Source organism: Oncorhynchus clarkii, chromosome 6, assembly GCF_045791955.1.
Source record: "Oncorhynchus clarkii lewisi isolate Uvic-CL-2024 chromosome 6, UVic_Ocla_1.0, whole genome shotgun sequence".
Classification (NCBI taxonomy): Eukaryota; Metazoa; Chordata; class Actinopteri; order Salmoniformes; family Salmonidae; genus Oncorhynchus; species Oncorhynchus clarkii.
The window spans coordinates 89871969-89892352 of NC_092152.1; the positions used below are offsets into that span (position 1 = coordinate 89871969).

General features: G+C 39.9%; 1 protein-coding gene across 1 annotated transcript in view; it reads left to right on the forward strand.

Moving 5' to 3' along the window:
- The window catches only part of LOC139411794 (transient receptor potential cation channel subfamily M member 1-like), a 103422-nt gene that overhangs the window by 44462 nt on the left and 38576 nt on the right, over positions 1-20384 (forward strand). The window contains exons 9-13 of the mRNA XM_071158540.1: positions 11207-11279; positions 11813-11925; positions 13885-14055; positions 16569-16703; positions 18500-18550. Coding sequence (XP_071014641.1) covers positions 11207-11279; positions 11813-11925; positions 13885-14055; positions 16569-16703; positions 18500-18550 — 543 coding nt within the window. The remainder of the gene's footprint in view (positions 1-11206; positions 11280-11812; positions 11926-13884; positions 14056-16568; positions 16704-18499; positions 18551-20384) is intronic.

Here is a 20384-nt window from a genome sequence, read left to right on the forward strand (position 1 = left end):
ACTACATCACCATCATCCACGTCTCACATCTTCAACTACATCACCATCATCCCTGTCTCACATCTTCAACTACATCACCAGCATCCCTGTCTCATCTCTTCAACTACATCACCATCATCCCCGTCTCATATCTTCAACTACATCACCATCATCCCTGTCTCACATCTTCAACTACATCACCATCATCCCTGTCTCACATCTTCAACTACATCACCATCATCCCTGTCTCACATCTTCAACTACATCACCATCATCCCTGTCTCACATCTTTAACTACATCACCATCATCCCCGTCTCATATCTTGAACTACATCACCATCATCCCCGTCTCACATCTTCATCCCTAACATCCTGCTGATTTATCTGACCTCCCGTCCTAACATCCTGTTGATGTATCTGACCTCCCGTCCTAACTTCCTGTTGGCATATCTGACCTCCCGTCCTAACATCCTGTTGATGTATCTGACCTCCCGTCCTAACTTCCTGTTGACGTATCTGACCTCCCGTCCTAACTTCCTGTTGATGTACCTGACCTCCCGTCCTAACATCCTGTTGATGTATCTGACCTCCCGTCCTAACATCCTGTTGATGTATCTGACCTCCCGTCCTAACATCCTGTTGATGTATCTGACATCCTGTCCTAACTTCCTGTTGACGTATCTGACCTCCCGTCCTAACTTCCTATCGATGTATCTGACCTCTTGTCCTAACTTCCTGTCGATGTATCTGATCTCCCGTCCTAACTTCCTGTTGATGTATCTGACAGTCCACTCACTGCATTACAGTATATAACAGACTGAATGACAGTCCACTACATTACAGTATATAACAGACTGAATGACAGTCCATTCACTACATTACAGTATATAACAGACTGAATGACAGTCCACTACATTACAGTATATAACAGTCTGAATGACAGTCCACTACATTACAGTATATAACAGTCTGAATGACAGTCCACTACATTACAGTATATAACAGTCTGAATGACAGTCCACTCACTACATTACAGTATATAACAGTCTGAATGACAGTCCACTACATTACAGTTTATAACAGTCTGAATGACAGTCCACTCACTACATTACAGTATATAACAATCTGAATGACAGTCCATTACATTACAGTACATAACAGTCTGAATGACAGTCCATTACATTACAGTATATAACAGTCCGAATGACAGTCCATTACATTACAGTATATAACAGTCTGAATGACAGTCCACTACATTACAGTATATAACAGTCTGAATGACAGTCCACTCACTACATTACAGTATATAACAGACTGAATGACAGTCCACTCACTACATTGCAGTATATAACAGTCTGAATGACAGTCCATTACACTACATTACAGTATATAACAGTCTGAATGACAGTCCGCTCACTACATTACAGTATATAACAGTCTGAATGACAGTCCACTACATTACAGTATGTAACAGTCTGAATGACAGTCCATTACACTACAGTATATAACAGACTGAATGACAGTCCACTACACTACAGTATATAACAGACTGAATGACAGTCCACTACACTACAGTATATAACAGACTGAATGACAGTCCACTCACTACATTACAGTATATAACAGACTGAATGACAGTCCACTACGCTACAGTATATAACAGACTGAATGACAGTCCACTACACTACAGTATATAACAGACTGAATGACAGTCCACTCACTACATTACAGTATATAACAGACTGAATGACAGTCCACTACACTACAGTATATAACAGACTGAATGACAGTCCACTACACTACAGTATATAACAGACTGAATGACAGTCCACTCACTACATTACAGTATATGACAGTCTGAATGACAGTCCACTACACTACAGTATATAACAGACTGAATGACAGTCCACTCACTACATTACAGTATATAACAGACTGAATGACAGTCCACTACACTACAGTATATAACAGACTGAATGACAGTCCACTACACTACAGTATATAACAGACTGAATGACAGTCCACTCACTACATTACAGTATATAACAGTCTGAATGACAGTCCACTACATTACAGTATATAACAGTCTGAATGACAGTCCACTCACTACATTACAGTATATAACAGTCTGAATGACAGTCCACTCACTACATTACAGTATATAACAGTCTGAATGACAGTTCATTACATTACAGTATATAACAGTCTGAATGACAGTCCACTCACTACATTACAGTATATAACAGTCTGAAGGACAGTCCACTCACTACATTACAGTATATAACAGACTGAATGACAGTCCACTCACTACATTACAGTATATAACAGACTGAATGACAGTCCACTACATTACAGTATATAACAGACTGAATGACAGTCCATTCACTACATTACAGTATATAACAGACTGAATGACAGTCCACTACATTACAGTATATAACAGTCTGAATGACAGTCCACTACATTACAGTATATAACAGTCTGAATGACAGTCCACTACATTACAGTATATAACAGTCTGAATGACAGTCCACTCACTACATTACAGTATATAACAGTCTGAATGACAGTCCACTACATTACAGTTTATAACAGTCTGAATGACAGTCCACTCACTACATTACAGTATATAACAATCTGAATGACAGTCCATTACATTACAGTACATAACAGTCTGAATGACAGTCCATTACATTACAGTATATAACAGTCCGAATGACAGTCCATTACATTACAGTATATAACAGTCTGAATGACAGTCCACTACATTACAGTATATAACAGTCTGAATGACAGTCCACTCACTACATTACAGTATATAACAGACTGAATGACAGTCCACTCACTACATTGCAGTATATAACAGTCTGAATGACAGTCCATTACACTACATTACAGTATATAACAGTCTGAATGACAGTCCGCTCACTACATTACAGTATATAACAGTCTGAATGACAGTCCACTACATTACAGTATGTAACAGTCTGAATGACAGTCCATTACACTACAGTATATAACAGACTGAATGACAGTCCACTACACTACAGTATATAACAGACTGAATGACAGTCCACTACACTACAGTATATAACAGACTGAATGACAGTCCACTCACTACATTACAGTATATAACAGACTGAATGACAGTCCACTACGCTACAGTATATAACAGACTGAATGACAGTCCACTACACTACAGTATATAACAGACTGAATGACAGTCCACTCACTACATTACAGTATATAACAGACTGAATGACAGTCCACTACACTACAGTATATAACAGACTGAATGACAGTCCACTACACTACAGTATATAACAGACTGAATGACAGTTCACTCACTACATTACAGTATTTGACAGTCTGAATGACAGTCCACTACACTACAGTATATAACAGACTGAATGACAGTCCACTCACTACATTACAGTATATAACAGACTGAATGACAGTCCACTACACTACAGTATATAACAGACTGAATGACAGTCCACTACACTACAGTATATAACAGACTGAATGAGAGTCCACTCACTACATTACAGTATATAACAGACTGAATGACAGTCCACTACACTACAGTATATAACAGACTGAATGACAGTCCACTCACTACATTACAGTATATAACAGACTGAATGACAGTCCACTACACTACAGTATATAACAGACTGAATGACAGTCCACTCACTACATTACAGTATATAACAGACTGAATGACAGTCCACTACACTACAGTATATAACTGACTGAATGACAGTCCACTACACTACAGTATATAATAGTCTGAATGACAGTCCATTACATTACAGTATATAACAGTCTGAATGACAGTCCATTACATTACAGTATATAACAGTCTGAATGACAGTCCACTACATTACAGTATATAACAGACTGAATGACAGTCCACTACACTACAGTATATAACAGTCTGAATGACAGTCCACTCACTACATTACAGTATATAACAGACTGAATGACAGTCCACTACATTACAGTATATAACAGTCTGAATGACAGTCCACTACATTACAGTATATAACAGACTGAATGACAGTCCACTACATTACAGTATATAACAGACTGAATGACAGTCCATTACATTACAGTATATAACAGTCTGAATGACAGTCCATTACATTACAGTATATAACAGTCTGAATGACAGTCCACTTACTACATTAAAGTATATAACAGTCTGAATGACAGTCCACTACATTACAGTATATAACAGACTGAATGACAGTCCACTCACTACATTACAGTATATAACAGTCTGGATGACAGTCCACTACATTACAGTATATAACAGTCTGAATGACAGTCCATTACATTACAGTATATAACAGTCTGAATGAAAGTCCACTCACTACATTACAGTATATAACAGTCTGAATGACAGTCCACTACATTACAGTATATAACAGTCTGAATGACAGTCCATTACATTACAGCATATAACAGTCTGAATGACAGTCCACTCACTACATTACAGTATATAACAGTCTGAATGACAGTCCACTACATTACAGTATATAACAGTCTGAATGACAGTCCACTACATTACAGTATATAACAAACTGAATGACAGTCCACTCACTACATTACAGTATATAACAGTCTGAATGACAGTCCACTACATTACAGTATATAACAGACTGAATGACAGTCCATTACATTACATTATATAACAGTCTGAATGACAGTCCACTACATTACAGTATATAACAGACTGAATGACAGTCCACTCACTACATTACAGTATATAACAGACTGAATGACAGTCCACTACACTACAGTATATAACAGACTGAATGACAGTCCACTACACTACAGTATATAACAGACTGAATGACAGTCCACTCACTACATTACAGTATATAACAGACTGAATGACAGTCCACTACACTACAGTATATAACAGACTGAATGACAGTCCATTACATTACAGTATATAACAGACTGAATGACAGTCCACTCACTACATTACAGTATATAACAGACTGAATGACAGTCCACTACATTACAGTATATAACAGTCTGAATGACAGTCCATTACATTACAGTATATAACAGTCTGAATGACAGTCCACTCACTACATTACAGTATATAACAGTCTGAATGACAGTCCACTCACTACATTACAGTATATAACAGACTGAATGACAGTCCACTCACTACATTACAGTATATAACAGTCTGAATGACAGTCCACTACATTACAGTATATAACAGTCTGAATGACAGTCCACTACATTACAGTATATAACAGTCTGAATGACAGTCCACTACATTACAGTATATAACAGTCTGAATGACAGTCCACTCACTACATTACAGTATATAACAGTCTGAATGACAGTCCATTACATTACAGTTTATAACAGTCTGAATGACAGTATATAGATTAATATCTAGACTGATATCATGGAGATGGATGGTTCCGATGATTACAAACAGAGAATTGTAACCACAGGGGCCTAGTGGTGGAGCTATCACAAGGGCCTTGTGGTAGAGCTATCACGAGGGCCTTGTGGTGGAGCTATCACGAGGGCCTTGTGGTGGAGCTATCACCAGGGCCTAGTGGTGGAACTATCACGAGGGCCTGGTGATGGAGCTATCATGAGGGCCTTGTGGTGAAGCTATCACGAGGGCCTGGTGGTGGAGCTATCACCAGGGCCTGGTGGTAGAGCTATCACAAGGGCCTGGTGGTGGAGCTATCACAAGGGCCTGGTGGTGGAGCTATCACGAGGGCCTGATGGTGGAGCTATTATGAGGGGCCAGTCATGGAGCTGCAACACTTAGCTCATTATCAGTGAATCTTTGGATTGGTTCGGTTCTGAAAAGTTTCAACAGACATTAGTGTGCTATTAGCAGTGCATTCCTTGCTGGCATGTGACAGGCCTGCAGTCTTATTGCATTTGGGATGGTCTGGGCAACAACAAGGACAACACTGTTATCTTACTAAGAGGGTTGTTTAACTCTGAAGGGCTTGTTATGTACTGCAGGGTGTGTCTGGGGTTTATAAGGAGCTCCTGTTATTCAGAGACACAATTCACAATGAGAGGCTTCTGACTTCTCTTAACATGCACACGCTCACACGCTCACACACACACACACACACACACACACACACACACACACACACACACACACACACACACTGCTGACTGTCTCCCTGACGAGCGATAGAGTTGTGAACCGTGCTTGACCTTTGACACGTTCCCCAGTAATGCCGTTTAAAGGCCCACTCCTTCATTTAACATAGAAGAAATGCCTGAAGAGAGAGTGCCATATGTCCTCAAAACACATTCACAATCATTAGTATAATATTAGTATTTATTATTCGTAGTATTTATTAGTGTTAGTATTTATTAGTCTTAGTATTTATTAGTATTAGTATTTATTAGTAGTAGTATTTATTAGTGTTAGTATTTATTAGTATTAGTATTTATTGGTATTAGTATTTATTGGTATTAGTATGTATTAGTATTTATCAATATTAGTATTTATTAGTATAAGTATTTATTAGTATTAGTATTTATCAGTATTAGTATTTATTAGTATTAGTATTTATTAGTGTCAGTATTTATTAGTATTTATTAGTATTTATTAGTATTTATTAGTATTAGTATTTACAGTGCCTTGCGAAAGTATTCGGCCCCCTTGAACTTTGCGACCTTTTGCCACATTTCAGGCTTCAAACATAAAGATATAAAACTGTATTTTTTTGTGAAGAATCAACAACAAGTGGGACACAATCATGAAGTGGAACGACATTTATTGGATATTTCAAACTTTTTTAACAAATCAAAAACTGAAAAATTGGGCGTGCAAAATTATTCAGCCCCCTTAAGTTAATACTTTGTAGCGCCACCTTTTGCTGCGATTACAGCTGTAAGTCGCTTGGGGTATGTCCCTATCAGTTTTGCACATTGAGAGACTGACATTTTTTCCCATTCCTCCTTGCAAAACAGCTCGAGCTCAGTGAGGTTGGATGGAGAGCATTTGTGAACAGCAGTTTTCAGTTCTTTCCACAGATTCTCGATTGGATTCAGGTCTGGACTTTGACTTGGCCATTCTAACACCTGGATATGTTTATTTTTGAACCATTCCATTGTAGATTTTGCTTTATGTTTTGGATCATTGTCTTGTTGGAAGACAAATCTCCGTCCCAGTCTCAGGTCTTTTGCAGACTCCATCAGGTTTTCTTCCAGAATGGTCCTGTATTTGGCTCCATCCATCTTCCCATCAATTTTAACCATCTTCCCTGTCCCTGCTGAAGAAAAACAGGCCCAAACCATGATGCTGCCACCACCATGTTTGACAGTGGGGATTGTGTGTTCAGGGTGATGAGCTGTGTTGCTTTTACGCCAAACATAACGTTTTGCATTGTTGCCAAAAAGTTCAATTTTGGTTTCATCTGACCAGAGCACCTTCTTCCACATGTTTGGTGTGTCTCCCAGGTGGCTTGTGGCAAACTTTAAACAACACTTTTTATGGATATCTTTAAGAAATGGCTTTCTTCTTGCCACTCTTCCATAAAGGCCAGATTTGTGCAATATACGACTGATTGTTGTCCTATGGATAGAGTCTCCCACCTCAGCTGTAGATCTCTGCAGTTCATCCAAAGTGATAATGGGCCTCTTGGCTGCATCTCTGATCAGTCTTCTCCTTGTATGAGCTGAAAGTTTAGAGGGACGGCCAGGTCTTGGTAGATTTGCAGTGGTCTGATACTCCTTCCATTTCAATATTATCGCTTGCACAGTGCTCCTTGGGATGTTTAAAGCTTGGGAAATCTTTTTGTATCCAAATCCGGCTTTAAACTTCTTCACAACAGTATCTCGGACATGCCTGGTGTGTTCCTTGTTCTTCATGATGCTCTCTGCGCTTTTAACGGACCTCTGAGACTATCACAGTGCAGGTGCATTTATACGGAGACTTGATTACACACAGGTGGATTGTATTTATCATCATTAGTCATTTAGGTCAACATTGGATCATTCAGAGATCCTCACTGAACTTCTGGAGAGAGTTTGCTGCACTGAAAGTAAAGGGGCTGAATAATTTTGCACGCCCAATTTTTCAGTTTTTGATTTGTTAAAAAAGTTTGAAATATCCAATAAATGTCGTTCCACTTCATGATTGTGTCCCACTTGTTGTTGATTCTTCACAAAAAAATACAGTTTTATATCTTTATGTTTGAAGCCTGAAATGTGGCAAAAGGTCGCAAAGTTCAAGGGGGCCGAATACTTTCGCAAGGCACTGTATTAGTATTAGTATGTATTACTATTAGTATTTATTAGTATTAGTATGTATTACTATTAGTATTTATTAGTATTAGTATTTATTAGTATTAGTATTTATTACTATTAGTATTTATTAGTATGAGCGTTTCTGTCACATGAAAAACAAGAGACTATAAAACAGAGCCGTGTTCTGAAGAAGCAAAAAAATCAAGTACAGATCCTCCAAACGACACACTCCAAACGACACACTCCAAACGACACACTCCAAACGACACACTCCAAACGACACACTCCAAACACGACACACTCCAAACACGACACACTCCAAACACGACACACTCCAAACGACACACTCCAAACGACACACTCCAAACGACACACTCCAAACGACACACTCCAAACGACACACTCCAAAGTATACACTTAACAGTATGCACTGTCACGCGGAATGACGCAGGAGAGACAAAGCAGTTACGGGGAGTAAAACATTTAATTACAACGGAGACGAGACAGGAACCGCGTCAGAAACTAATACAAAACACAAAAACAATGCAGCAGCGTTGGAACAGAGCAGGAAACTGACAGATATTAGGAGAGGAAATTAACAGGTGATGAGTGAGTCCAGGTGAACAGAGCAGGAAACTGACAGATATAGGTGAGGAAATTAACAGGTGATGAGTGAGTCCAGGTGAACAGAGAAGGAAACTGACAGATTTAAGGAGAGGAAATTAACAGGTGATGAGTGAGTCCAGGTGAACAGAGAAGGAAACTGACAGATATAAGAGAGGAAATTAACAGGTGATGAGTGAGTCCAGGTGAACAGAGCAGGAAACTGACAGATATAGGTGAGGAAATTAACAGGTGATGAGTGAGTCCAGGTGAACAGAGAAGGAAACTGACAGATTTAAGGAGAGGAAATTAACAGGTGATGAGTGAGTCCAGGTGAACAGAGAAGGAAACTGACAGATATAAGAGAGGAAATTAACAGGTGATGAGTGAGTCCAGGTGAAGAGAGCAGGAAACTGACAGATATAGGAGAGGAAATTAACAGGTGATAAGTGAGTCCAGGTGAACAGAGAAGGAAACTGACAGATATAGGAGAGGAAATTAACAGGTGATGAGTGAGTCCAGGTGAACAGAGCAGGAAACTGACAGGTATAGGAGAGGAAATTAACAGATGATGAGTGAGTCCAGGTGAACAGAGAAGGAAACTGACAGATATTAGGAGAGGAAATAACAGGTGATGAGTGAGTCCAGGTGAACAGAGCAGGAAACTGACAGATATTAGGAGAGGAAATTAACAGGTCATAAGTGAGTCCAGGTGAACAGAGCAGGAAACTGACAGATATTAGGAGAGGAAATTAACAGGTCATAAGTGAGTCCAGGTGAACAGAGCAGGAAACTGACAGATATAGGAGAGGAAATTAACAGGTGATAAGTGAGTCCAGTTGAACAGAGCAGGAAACTGACAGATATTAGGAGAGGAAATTAACAGATGATGAGTGAGTCCAGGTGAACAGAGAAGGAAACTGACAGATATTAGGAGAGGAAATAACAGGTCATAAGTGAGTCCAGGTGAACAGAGCAGGAAACTGACAGATATTAGGAGAGGAAATGAACAGGTCATAAGTGAGTCCAGGTGAACAGAGCAGGAAACTGACAGATATAGGAGAGGAAATTAACAGATGATGAGTGAGTCCAGGTGAACAGAGAAGGAAACTGACAGATATTAGGAGAGGAAATTAACAGGTGATGAGTGAGTCCAGGTGAGTCCAATAACGCTGAAGCGCGTGGCGAGGGAAGGCTATAAAACAGAGCCGTGTTCTGAAGAAGCAAAAAAATCAAGTACAGATCCTCCAAACGACACACTCCAAACGACACACTCCAAACGACACACTCCAAACGACACACTCCAAACGACACACTCCAAACGACACACTCCAAACGACACACTCCAAACGACACACTCCAAACGACACACTCCAAACACGACACACTCCAAACACGACACACTCCAAACGACACACTCCAAACGACACACTCCAAACGACACACTCCAAACGACACACTCCAAACGACACACTCCAAACGACACACTCCAAACGACACACTCCAGGTGAAGAGAGCAGGAAACTGACAGATATAGGAGAGGAAATTAACAGGTGATAAGTGAGTCCAGGTGAACAGAGAAGGAAACTGACAGATATAGGAGAGGAAATTAACAGATGATGAGTGAGTCCAGGTGAACAGAGCAGGAAACTGACAGATATTAGGAGAGGAAATTAACAGGTCATAAGTGAGTCCAGGTGAACAGAGCAGGAAACTGACAGATATTAGGAGAGGAAATTAACAGGTCATAAGTGAGTCCAGGTGAACAGAGCAGGAAACTGACAGATATAGGAGAGGAAATTAACAGGTGATAAGTGAGTCCAGGTGAACAGAGCAGGAAACTGACAGATATTAGGAGAGGAAATTAACAGATGATGAGTGAGTCCAGGTGAACAGAGAAGGAAACTGACAGATATTAGGAGAGGAAATAACAGGTCATAAGTGAGTCCAGGTGAACAGAGCAGGAAACTGACAGATATTAGGAGAGGAAATGAACAGGTCATAAGTGAGTCCAGGTGAACAGAGCAGGAAACTGACAGATATAGGAGAGGAAATTAACAGATGATGAGTGAGTCCAGGTGAACAGAGAAGGAAACTGACAGATATTAGGAGAGGAAATTAACAGGTGATGAGTGAGTCCAGGTGAGTCCAATAACGCTGAAGCGCGTGGCGAGGGAAGGCAGGTGTGCGTGATGATGGCAGGAGCGTGTGATTGCAGGGTAATCTGGCGCCCTCGAGCGCCAGGGGGAAGGGAACAGCGGGAGCAGACTTGACATGCACTGAATCCCTGAAAAAGAGAGTTGACCTTTGACCCTTCACACGTGTCTTTGTTGTTGTTGTTCTTTCATGGGCCTGTTAGATCACTGTGTTTCGTATGGGCTCAGAGGGCCAGCAGGATATCGAGATGTCCATACTGACAGCCTTGCTCAAAGGTAACCTGGGAAGAACACTCCACTGTTCTTCTGCTCTTTTTCACTTCACACCTAACACCACTGACTTTGCAGAGAGAGGATATTTCTCACATACGCTGGGATTGAGACATTGGATTTGAATCCCAGTCATAGTCTATAGAACAGATGCATGCTGGGATTGAGACATTGGATCTGAATCCCAGTCATAGTCTATAGAACAGATGCATGCTGGGATTGAGACATTTGATCTGAATCCCAGTCATAGTCTACTGAACAGATGCATGCTGGGATTGAGACATTTGATCTGAATCCCAGCCATAGTCTATAGAACAGATGCATGCTGGGATTGAGACATTTGATCTGAATCCCAGTCATAGTCTATAGAACAGATGCATGCTGGGATTGAGACATTTGATCTGAATCACAGTCATAGTCTATAGAACAGATGCATGCTGGGATTGAGACATTGGATTTGAATCCCAGTCATAGCCTATTGAACAGCTGTGAAGCGTTTCAAGGTTAAACCAAAAAGCCTTGTTGGTGTTTGATTGTAGGCACCAATGCCTCTGCCCCTGACCAGCTGAGTCTAGCCCTGGCCTGGAACAGAGTGGACATCGCTAGGAGCCAGATCTTCGTCTACGGTCACCACTGGCCCATGAGTGGCAGAGTAAGTCTATAAACAACTTGGGAAACACATGGGTACACAATGAACATCACCATGCTGGTCTAAGAGGGCCTGATTCAGAGTTGTAATGAACATCACCATGCTGGTCTAACAGGGTCTGATTCAGAGTTGTAATGAACATCACCATGCTGGTCTAACAGGGCCTGATTCAGAGTTGTAATGAACAACACCATGCTGGTCTAACAGGGCCTGATTCAGAGTTGTAGAGAACATCACCATGCTGGTCTAACAGGGCCTGATTCAGAGTTGTAATGAACAACACCATGCTGGTCTAACAGGGTCTGATTCAGAGTTGTAATGAACATCACCATGCTGGTCTAACAGGGTCTGATTCAGAGTTGTAATGAACAACACCATGCTGGTCTAACAGGGTCTGATTCAGAGTTGTAATGAACATCACCATGCTGGTCTAACAGGGTCTGATTCAGAGTTGTAATGAACAACACCATGCTGGTCTAACAGGGCCTGATTCAGAGTTGTAATGTACATCACCATGCTGGTCTAACAGGGCCTGATTCAGAGTTGTAATGAACAACACCATGCTGGTCTAACAGGGCCTGATTCAGAGTTGTAGTGAACAACACCATGCTGGTCTAACAGGGTCTGATTCAGAGTTGTAGTGAACAACACCATGCTGGTCTAACAGGGCCTGATTCAGAGTTGTAGTGAACAACACCATGCTGGTCTAACAGGGCCTGATTCAGAGTTGTAGTGAACAACACCATGCTGGTCTAACAGGGTCTGATTCAGAATTGTAATGAACAACACCATGCTGGTCTAACAGGGCCTGATTCAGAGTTGTAGTGAACAACACCATGCTGGTCTAACAGGGCCTGATTCAGAGTTGTAATGAACAGCACCATGCTGGTCTAACAGGGTCTGATTCAGAGTTGTAATGAACAGCACCATGCTGGTCTAACAGGGTCTGATTCAGAGTTGTAATGAACAACACCATGCTGGTCTAACAGGGTCTGATTCAGAGTTGTAATGAACAGCACCATGCTGGTCGAACAGGGCCTGATTCAGAGTTGTAGTGAACAACACCATGCTGGTCTAACAGGGTCTGATTCAGAGTTGTAGTGAACAACACCATGCTGGTCTAACAAGGTCTGATTCAGAGTTGTAATGAACAACACCATGCTGGTCTAACAGGGCCTGATTCAGAGTTGTAATGAACAACACCATGCTGGTCTAACAGGGCCTGATTCAGAGTTGTAATGTACATCACCATGCTGGTCTAACAGGGTCTGATTCAGAGTTGTAATGAACATCACCATGCTGGTCTAACAGGGTCTGATTCAGAGTTGTTGTGAACATCACCATGCTGGTCTAACAGGGCCTGATTCAGAGTTGTAGTGAACAACACCATGCTGGTCTAACAGGGTCTGTTTCAGAGTTGTAATGAACATCACCATGCTGGTCTAACAGGGCCTGATTCAGAGTTGTAGTGAACAACACCATGCTGGTCTAACAGGGCCTGATTCAGAATTGTAATGAACAACACCATGCTGGTCTAACAGGGCCTGATTGTAATGAACATGGGTCTGATTCAGAGATCAGATAAGCATGTGCAACTTGACCTTTGACCTAAATCATTCATTGGCATCAGTGTGTTAGAGTAAAGTTTGCACAATACGGCTTAAATAGAGTTCAGCTTGCAGACCTCAAGTCAGACCAACTGCCCATATTCCAAAATAAATATGTTACCTGACCCCAAAAGGCATCAAATTCCCTAAACATAGTGCACTACTTTTGTCTAGAACCCTATTGGACTTGGTCAAAACTAGTGCGCGAGACAGGGTATAGGGTTCCATTTGGGACACAACCTGAAGCTCTAACCAACGGTGATGGTGAGACAACAACTTCCACTGCAGGTCCTGTAACAGCTCCATGTGACCTGGGTCAACAAGGGGCTTTCATCCCTCCTGTGTTACCTTCCAGGCGGCCAACGCCACGGCATCCCAGGAGAAGACCAAGAGCCCGGTCCCAGTCCGCGGTGGAGGTGGTGGGGCAGGGAAGGGCAAGGCCAGGGTCAAGAAGGGCAAAGGAGGCAAGGCCAAGCCTGAACCTCCGGAAGAGACGGACCCCAGGAAGCTGGAGCTACGCAACTGGGTAAATCAATAACCAATACACTATATTCAACCCTCAAACATATCAATACACTATATTCAACCCTCAAACATATCAATACACTATATTCAAACATATCAATACACTATATTCAACCCTCAAACATATCAATACACTATATTCAAACATATCAATACACTATATTCAACCCTCAAACATATCAATACACTATATTCAACTCTCAAACACATCAATACACTATATTCAACCTTCAAACATATCAATACACTATATTCAACCCTCAAACACATCAATACACTATATTCAACTCTCAAACATATCAATACACTATATTCAACCCTCAAACATGTCAATACACTATATTCAACTCTCAAACATATCAATACACTATATTCAAACATATCAATACACTATATTCAAACATATCAATACACTATATTCAACTCTCAAACACATCAATACACTATATTCATCTCTCAAACATATCAATACACTATATTCAAACATATCAATACACTATATTCAACCCTCAAACACATCAATACACTATATTCAACTCTCAAACATATCAATACACTATATTCAACCCTCAAACATATCAATACACTATATTCAACTCTCAAACATATCAATACACTATATTCAAACATATCAATACACTATATTCAACCCTCAAACACATCAATACACTATATTCAACCATATCAATACACTATATTCAACCATATCAATACACTATATTCAAACATATCAATACACTATATTCAACCATATCAATACACTATATTCAAACATATCAATACACTATATTCAAACACATCAATACACTATATTCAACCATATCAATACACTATATTCAACCATATCAATACACTATATTCAAACACATCAATACACTATATCATATCATTTCTATCTGAAGCCGTTATATAGAGGATAATGCAAGTCAACTCTTATAATTCATATTTTAATGAGTACTTATTCTTCCTGAACCATGGTGTCAGGGTTTACTCACCTTTCATTACCACGACAACACTGATATTAAAGGTGTTTTATATATATTTACACACTTTAAGGTTGGAATAATACTGGGAAATGTAGAAAAAATATATATGATAATGCCCTTTTAGTGTACAGAGCTGTTTGAAAAGACCGCCTGAAAATTCAGCCTGTTTTGGTGTGATGGAGTTTTTGGCCTGTCGGGTGACATCACCAGGTGGTAACTGAGTTCATAGACCAATAAGAAAGAGAGTTCCCAAACCTCTCTTGTCAATAACAGCAAGTATTCCGTTTTCCCCCTCCCCACTCAGACCACTCCCAGACAGTCCTCGCTAAATTTTAGCGTTTGAAATTACTCTTTGCTAAGAAGCTAATTTTGTTCATTTCTGATTTTAAAAAATGTATCTTTATGATCAACTTATTGTTACCCAGAAATGATTTGATATTGAGCTAAAATGTGATTTTGTGGATTTTTGTTTTAGATTCCGTCTCTCACAGTTGAAGTGTACCTATGATAAAAAATTACAGACCTCTACATGCTTTGTAAGTAGGAAAACCTGCAAAATCGGCAGTGTATCAAATACTTGTTTCTCCCCACTGTACAAGTGTCTCATATCGGTTGAAAGCTTAAATTCTTGTTAATATAACTGCACCGATTTCCAGTAGCTGTTACAGCGAAAACATGCCATGTGATTGTTTGAGGACGGCGCCCAATATCAAAATATTTTTCCACCTGCACAGGTTTCATAAATTTACAAATAGCAATTAAATATTCACTTACTTTTTGAAAATCTTCCTCTGATTTGTCATCCAAAGGGTCCCAGCTACAACATGTAGTGTCGTTTTGTTAGATAAAATCCTTCTTTATATCCAGTTTAGTTGGCGCCATTGATTTGAGTAATCCACTTGCTCAAAATGCAGAGAAAGGAATCTGAAAATCTACCCCTAAACTTTGTTTCAACAAGTCAAAATAAGTTTCTATTTACTCCTCAGATTCCCTAAAATGTAATCAAACTATAATATTTCTTACGGAAAGAAGTATGTTCAATAGGAAACCGATTTTAGCAGCTGCGTCCTGTCTTCATGGTGCGCAAACACGAATTTCCAAGACTGTGTCACTGTACTAAAACTCATATTTCTTATTCATTTTGGAAGTTACAAGCCTGAAACCTTGAACATAGACTGCTAAAACCCTGAGGAAGCCATAGGAATTGCATCCTGGGAGCTAATTTACAATATGCCCTTATACTAGCCATTCTAAGAGGATGGTCTCAACAACAACAAAAATCCGGTTGGTTTTTCTTTGGATTTTCTCCTACCATATCTATTGTGTTATATTCTCATTCTATATTATTTTTACATTTCTCCAAACTACAAACCAATTATATGCATATTCTGGCTTCAGGGCCTGAGCAACAGGCAGTTTACTTTGGGCCTGAACTCCAGGAAGTTTACTCTGGGCGCGTCATTCAGAGAGGAAGTGGAGAAAAAAAGGGACCTGGCCCTAAGAAGTTTAATGTGTTTCTCTACTGTAGGTGAACTCTCTGGAGCAGGCCATGATGGATGCCCTGGTGCTGGACAGGGTGGACTTCGTCAAGCTGCTGATAGAGAACGGTGTCAACATCCACCACTTCCTCACCATCCCTCGTCTGGAGGAACTCTACAACACGGTGAGATAGACAGACAGACAGACAGACAGACAGACAGACAGACAGACAGACAGACAGACAGACAGACAGACAGACAGACAGACAGACAGACAGACAGACGGATAGACAGACAGACAGACAGATAGACAGATAGATGGATAGATAGATAGATAGATAGATAGATAGATAGATAGATAGATAGATAGATAGATAGATAGATGACTTTTTGATTTCTACAAAATTAAAACTTTCTTAACAGGGTTGGGGTCAATTCCATTTCTGTTAACTTCCAGAATTGATTTAAGTGGACTTGACCCCAACCTTGCTTCTAAATACATGTTAGTAGTATATACAAAAATCCATGAAGTATATTGTTGAGAATTAGATTTTTACGTGGCAAAACCAGATCGATACATCTGATGAGAAAAATCATTGCCACTGTGTTTTCTGTGTTGAATTTAATTTAAGATTACAGAATCAATATTTTGGGGGAAGTCTTTCAAAGAACAGGTTCATAATGCCCTTTCCATAATCCAAAGAAAACTAGAGAGAGACAGAGAGACAGAGAGACAGAGAGACAGAGAGAGAGAGACAGAGAGAGAGACAGAGAGTGACCCGGAGAGCTGGACAAATATATTAATGAATTGGCGCGGGCACTAGAAAATTCTGCCAGACATGGGCCCTGACAGTAAATCCCAGTAAGACCAAAATAATGGTGTTCCAAAAAAGGTCCAGTCGCCAGGACCACAAATACAAATTCCATCTAGACACCGTTGCCCTAGAGCACACAAAAAACGATACATACCTTGGCCTAAACATCAGCGCCACAGGTAACTTCCACAAAGCTTTGAATGATCTGAGAGACAAGGCAAGAAGGGCATTCTATGCCATCAAAAGGAACATAAAATTCAACATACCAATTAGGATCTGGCAAAAAATGCTTGAATCAGTCATAGAACCCATTGCCCTTTATAGTTGTGAGGTCTGGGATCCGCTCCAATATTTCACAAAATGGGACAAACACCAAATCGAGACTCTGCATGCAGAATTCTGCAGAATATCGGCCTAATTCTGCTCTGCATGCATTATAATTATCAAAATCTAGAAAAGAGCCGTTAAATTCTACAACCACCTAAAAGGAAGCGATTCCCAAACCTTCCATAACAAAGCCATCACCTACAGAGAGATGAACCTGGAGAAGAGTCCCCTAGCAAGCTGGTCCTGGGGCTCTGTTCACAAACAGACTCCACAGAGCCCCAGGACAGCAGCACAATTAGACCCAACCAAATCATGAGAAAACAAAAAGATAATTACTTGACACATTGGAAAGAATTAACAAAAAAACAGAGCAAACTAGAATGTTATTTGGCCCTACACAGAGAGTAACACAGCGGCAGAATACCTGACCACTGTGACTGACCCAAACTTAAGGAAAGCTTTGACTATGTACAGACTCAGTGAGCATAGCCTTGCTATTGAGAAAGGCCGCCGTAGGCAGACATGGCTCTCAAGAGAAGACAGGCTATGTGCTCACTGCCCACAAATGAGGTGGAAGCTGAGCTGCACTTCCTAACCTCTTGCCTGCTTTGGCAATGTTAATATATGTTTCCCCTGCCAATAAAGCCCCTTCGATTGAATTGGATTGAATTGAGAGAGAGAGAGAGAGAGAGAGAGAGAGAGAGAGAGAGAGCGAGAGAGACTATTGTCTACCTCACTTGCTTTGTTACGTTAACATATGTTTCCAATGTGAATAAAACCCCTTGAATTGAATTGAATTGAAAGTACATCTCTGTTTGTTATGTTGTTTGTTTTTACAGAGGCTGGGCCCAACGAATACACTGCACTTTGTAGTTAGAGACGTTAAAAAGGTACTGTTTCCTTCTATTATTTAACCTTTATGTGGACAGGGAGTCAATGACATGTTTACAATGTCCATCAACAATACCAAGGTGTTATGGCTGGTTTCATTATGGTGTTATGACTGGTTTCATAAAGGTGTTGTGACTGGTTTCATCAGGGAGTCAATTACATGTTTACAATGTCCATCAACAATACAAAGGAGTTATGACTGGTTTCATAAAGGTGTTATGACTGGTTTCATAAAGGTGTTATTGCTTGTTTCATAAAGGTGTTATGACTGGTTTCATAAAGGTGTTATGACTGGTTTCATAAAGGTGTTATTGCTTGTTTCATAAAGGTGTTATGACTGGTTTCATTAAGGTGTTATGACTGGTTTCATAAAGGTGTTGTGACTGGTTTCATTAAGGTGTTATGACTGGTTTCATTAAGGTGTTATGGCTGGTTTCATAAAGGACTTATGACTGTTTTCATTAAGGTGTTATGACTGGTTTCATAAAGGTGTTATGGCTGGTTTCATTAAGGTGTTATGACTGGTTTCATTAAGGTGTTATGACTGGTTTCATAAAGGTGTTATGACTGGTTTCATAAAGGTGTTATGACTGGTTTCATTAAGGTGTTGACTGGTTTCATAAAGGTGTTATGACTGGTTTCATAAGGAAGTTATGACTGGTTTCATAAAGGTGTTATGGCTTGTTTCATAAAGGTGTTATTGCTTGTTTCATAAAGGTGTTATGACTGGTTTCATTAAGGTGTTATGACTGGTTTCATAAAGGTGTTGTGACTGGTTTCATAAAGGTGTTATGACTGGTTTCATAAAGGTGTTATGGCTGGTTTCATAAAGGACTTATGACTGTTTTCATTAAGGTGTTATGACTGGTTTCATTAAGGTGTTATGACTGGTTTCATAAAGGTGTTATGACTGGTTTCATTAAGGTGTTATGACTGGTTTCATAAAGGTGTTATGACTGGTTTCATTAAGGTGTTGACTGGTTTCATAAAGGTGTTATGACTGGTTTCATAAGGATGTTATGACTGGTTTCATAAAGGTGTTATGACTGGTTTCATAAAGGTGTTATGACTGGTTTCATAAAGGTGTTATGACTGGTTTCATAAAGGTGTTATGACTGGTTTCATAAAGGTGTTATGACTGGTTTCATTAGGGTGTTATGACTGGTTTCATAAAGGTGTTATGACTGGTTTCATTAAGGTGTTATGACTGGTTTCATTAAGGTGTTGACTGGTTTCATAAAGGTGTTATGACTGGTTTCATAAGGATGTTATGACTGGTTTCATAAAGGTGTTATGACTGGTTTCATAAAGGTGTTATGACTGGTTTCATAAAGGAGTTATGACTGGTTTCATAAAGGTGTTATGACTGGTTTCATTAGGGTGTTATGACTGGTTTCATAAAGGTGTTATGACTGGTTTCATTAAGGTGTTATGACTGGTTTCATAAAGGTGTTATGACTGGTTTCATTAGGGTGTTATGACTGGTTTCAAAAAGGTGTTATGACTGGTTTCATTAGGGTGTTATGACTGGTTTCATAAAGGTGTTATGTATACCCCTGATAGTGAAGTGATACCTAATATTGACCCCCTATAGTAGTGTTACCTAATATTGACCCCCTATAGTAACGTGTTACCTAATATTGACCCCCTATAGTAACGTGTTACCTAATATTGACCCCCTATAGTAACGTGTTACCTAATATTGACCCCCTATAGTAAAGTGTTACCTAATATTGACCCTCTATAGTAGTGTTACCTAATATTGACCCCCTATAGTAACGTGTTACCTAATATTGACCCCCTATAGTAACGTGTTACCTAATATTGACCCCC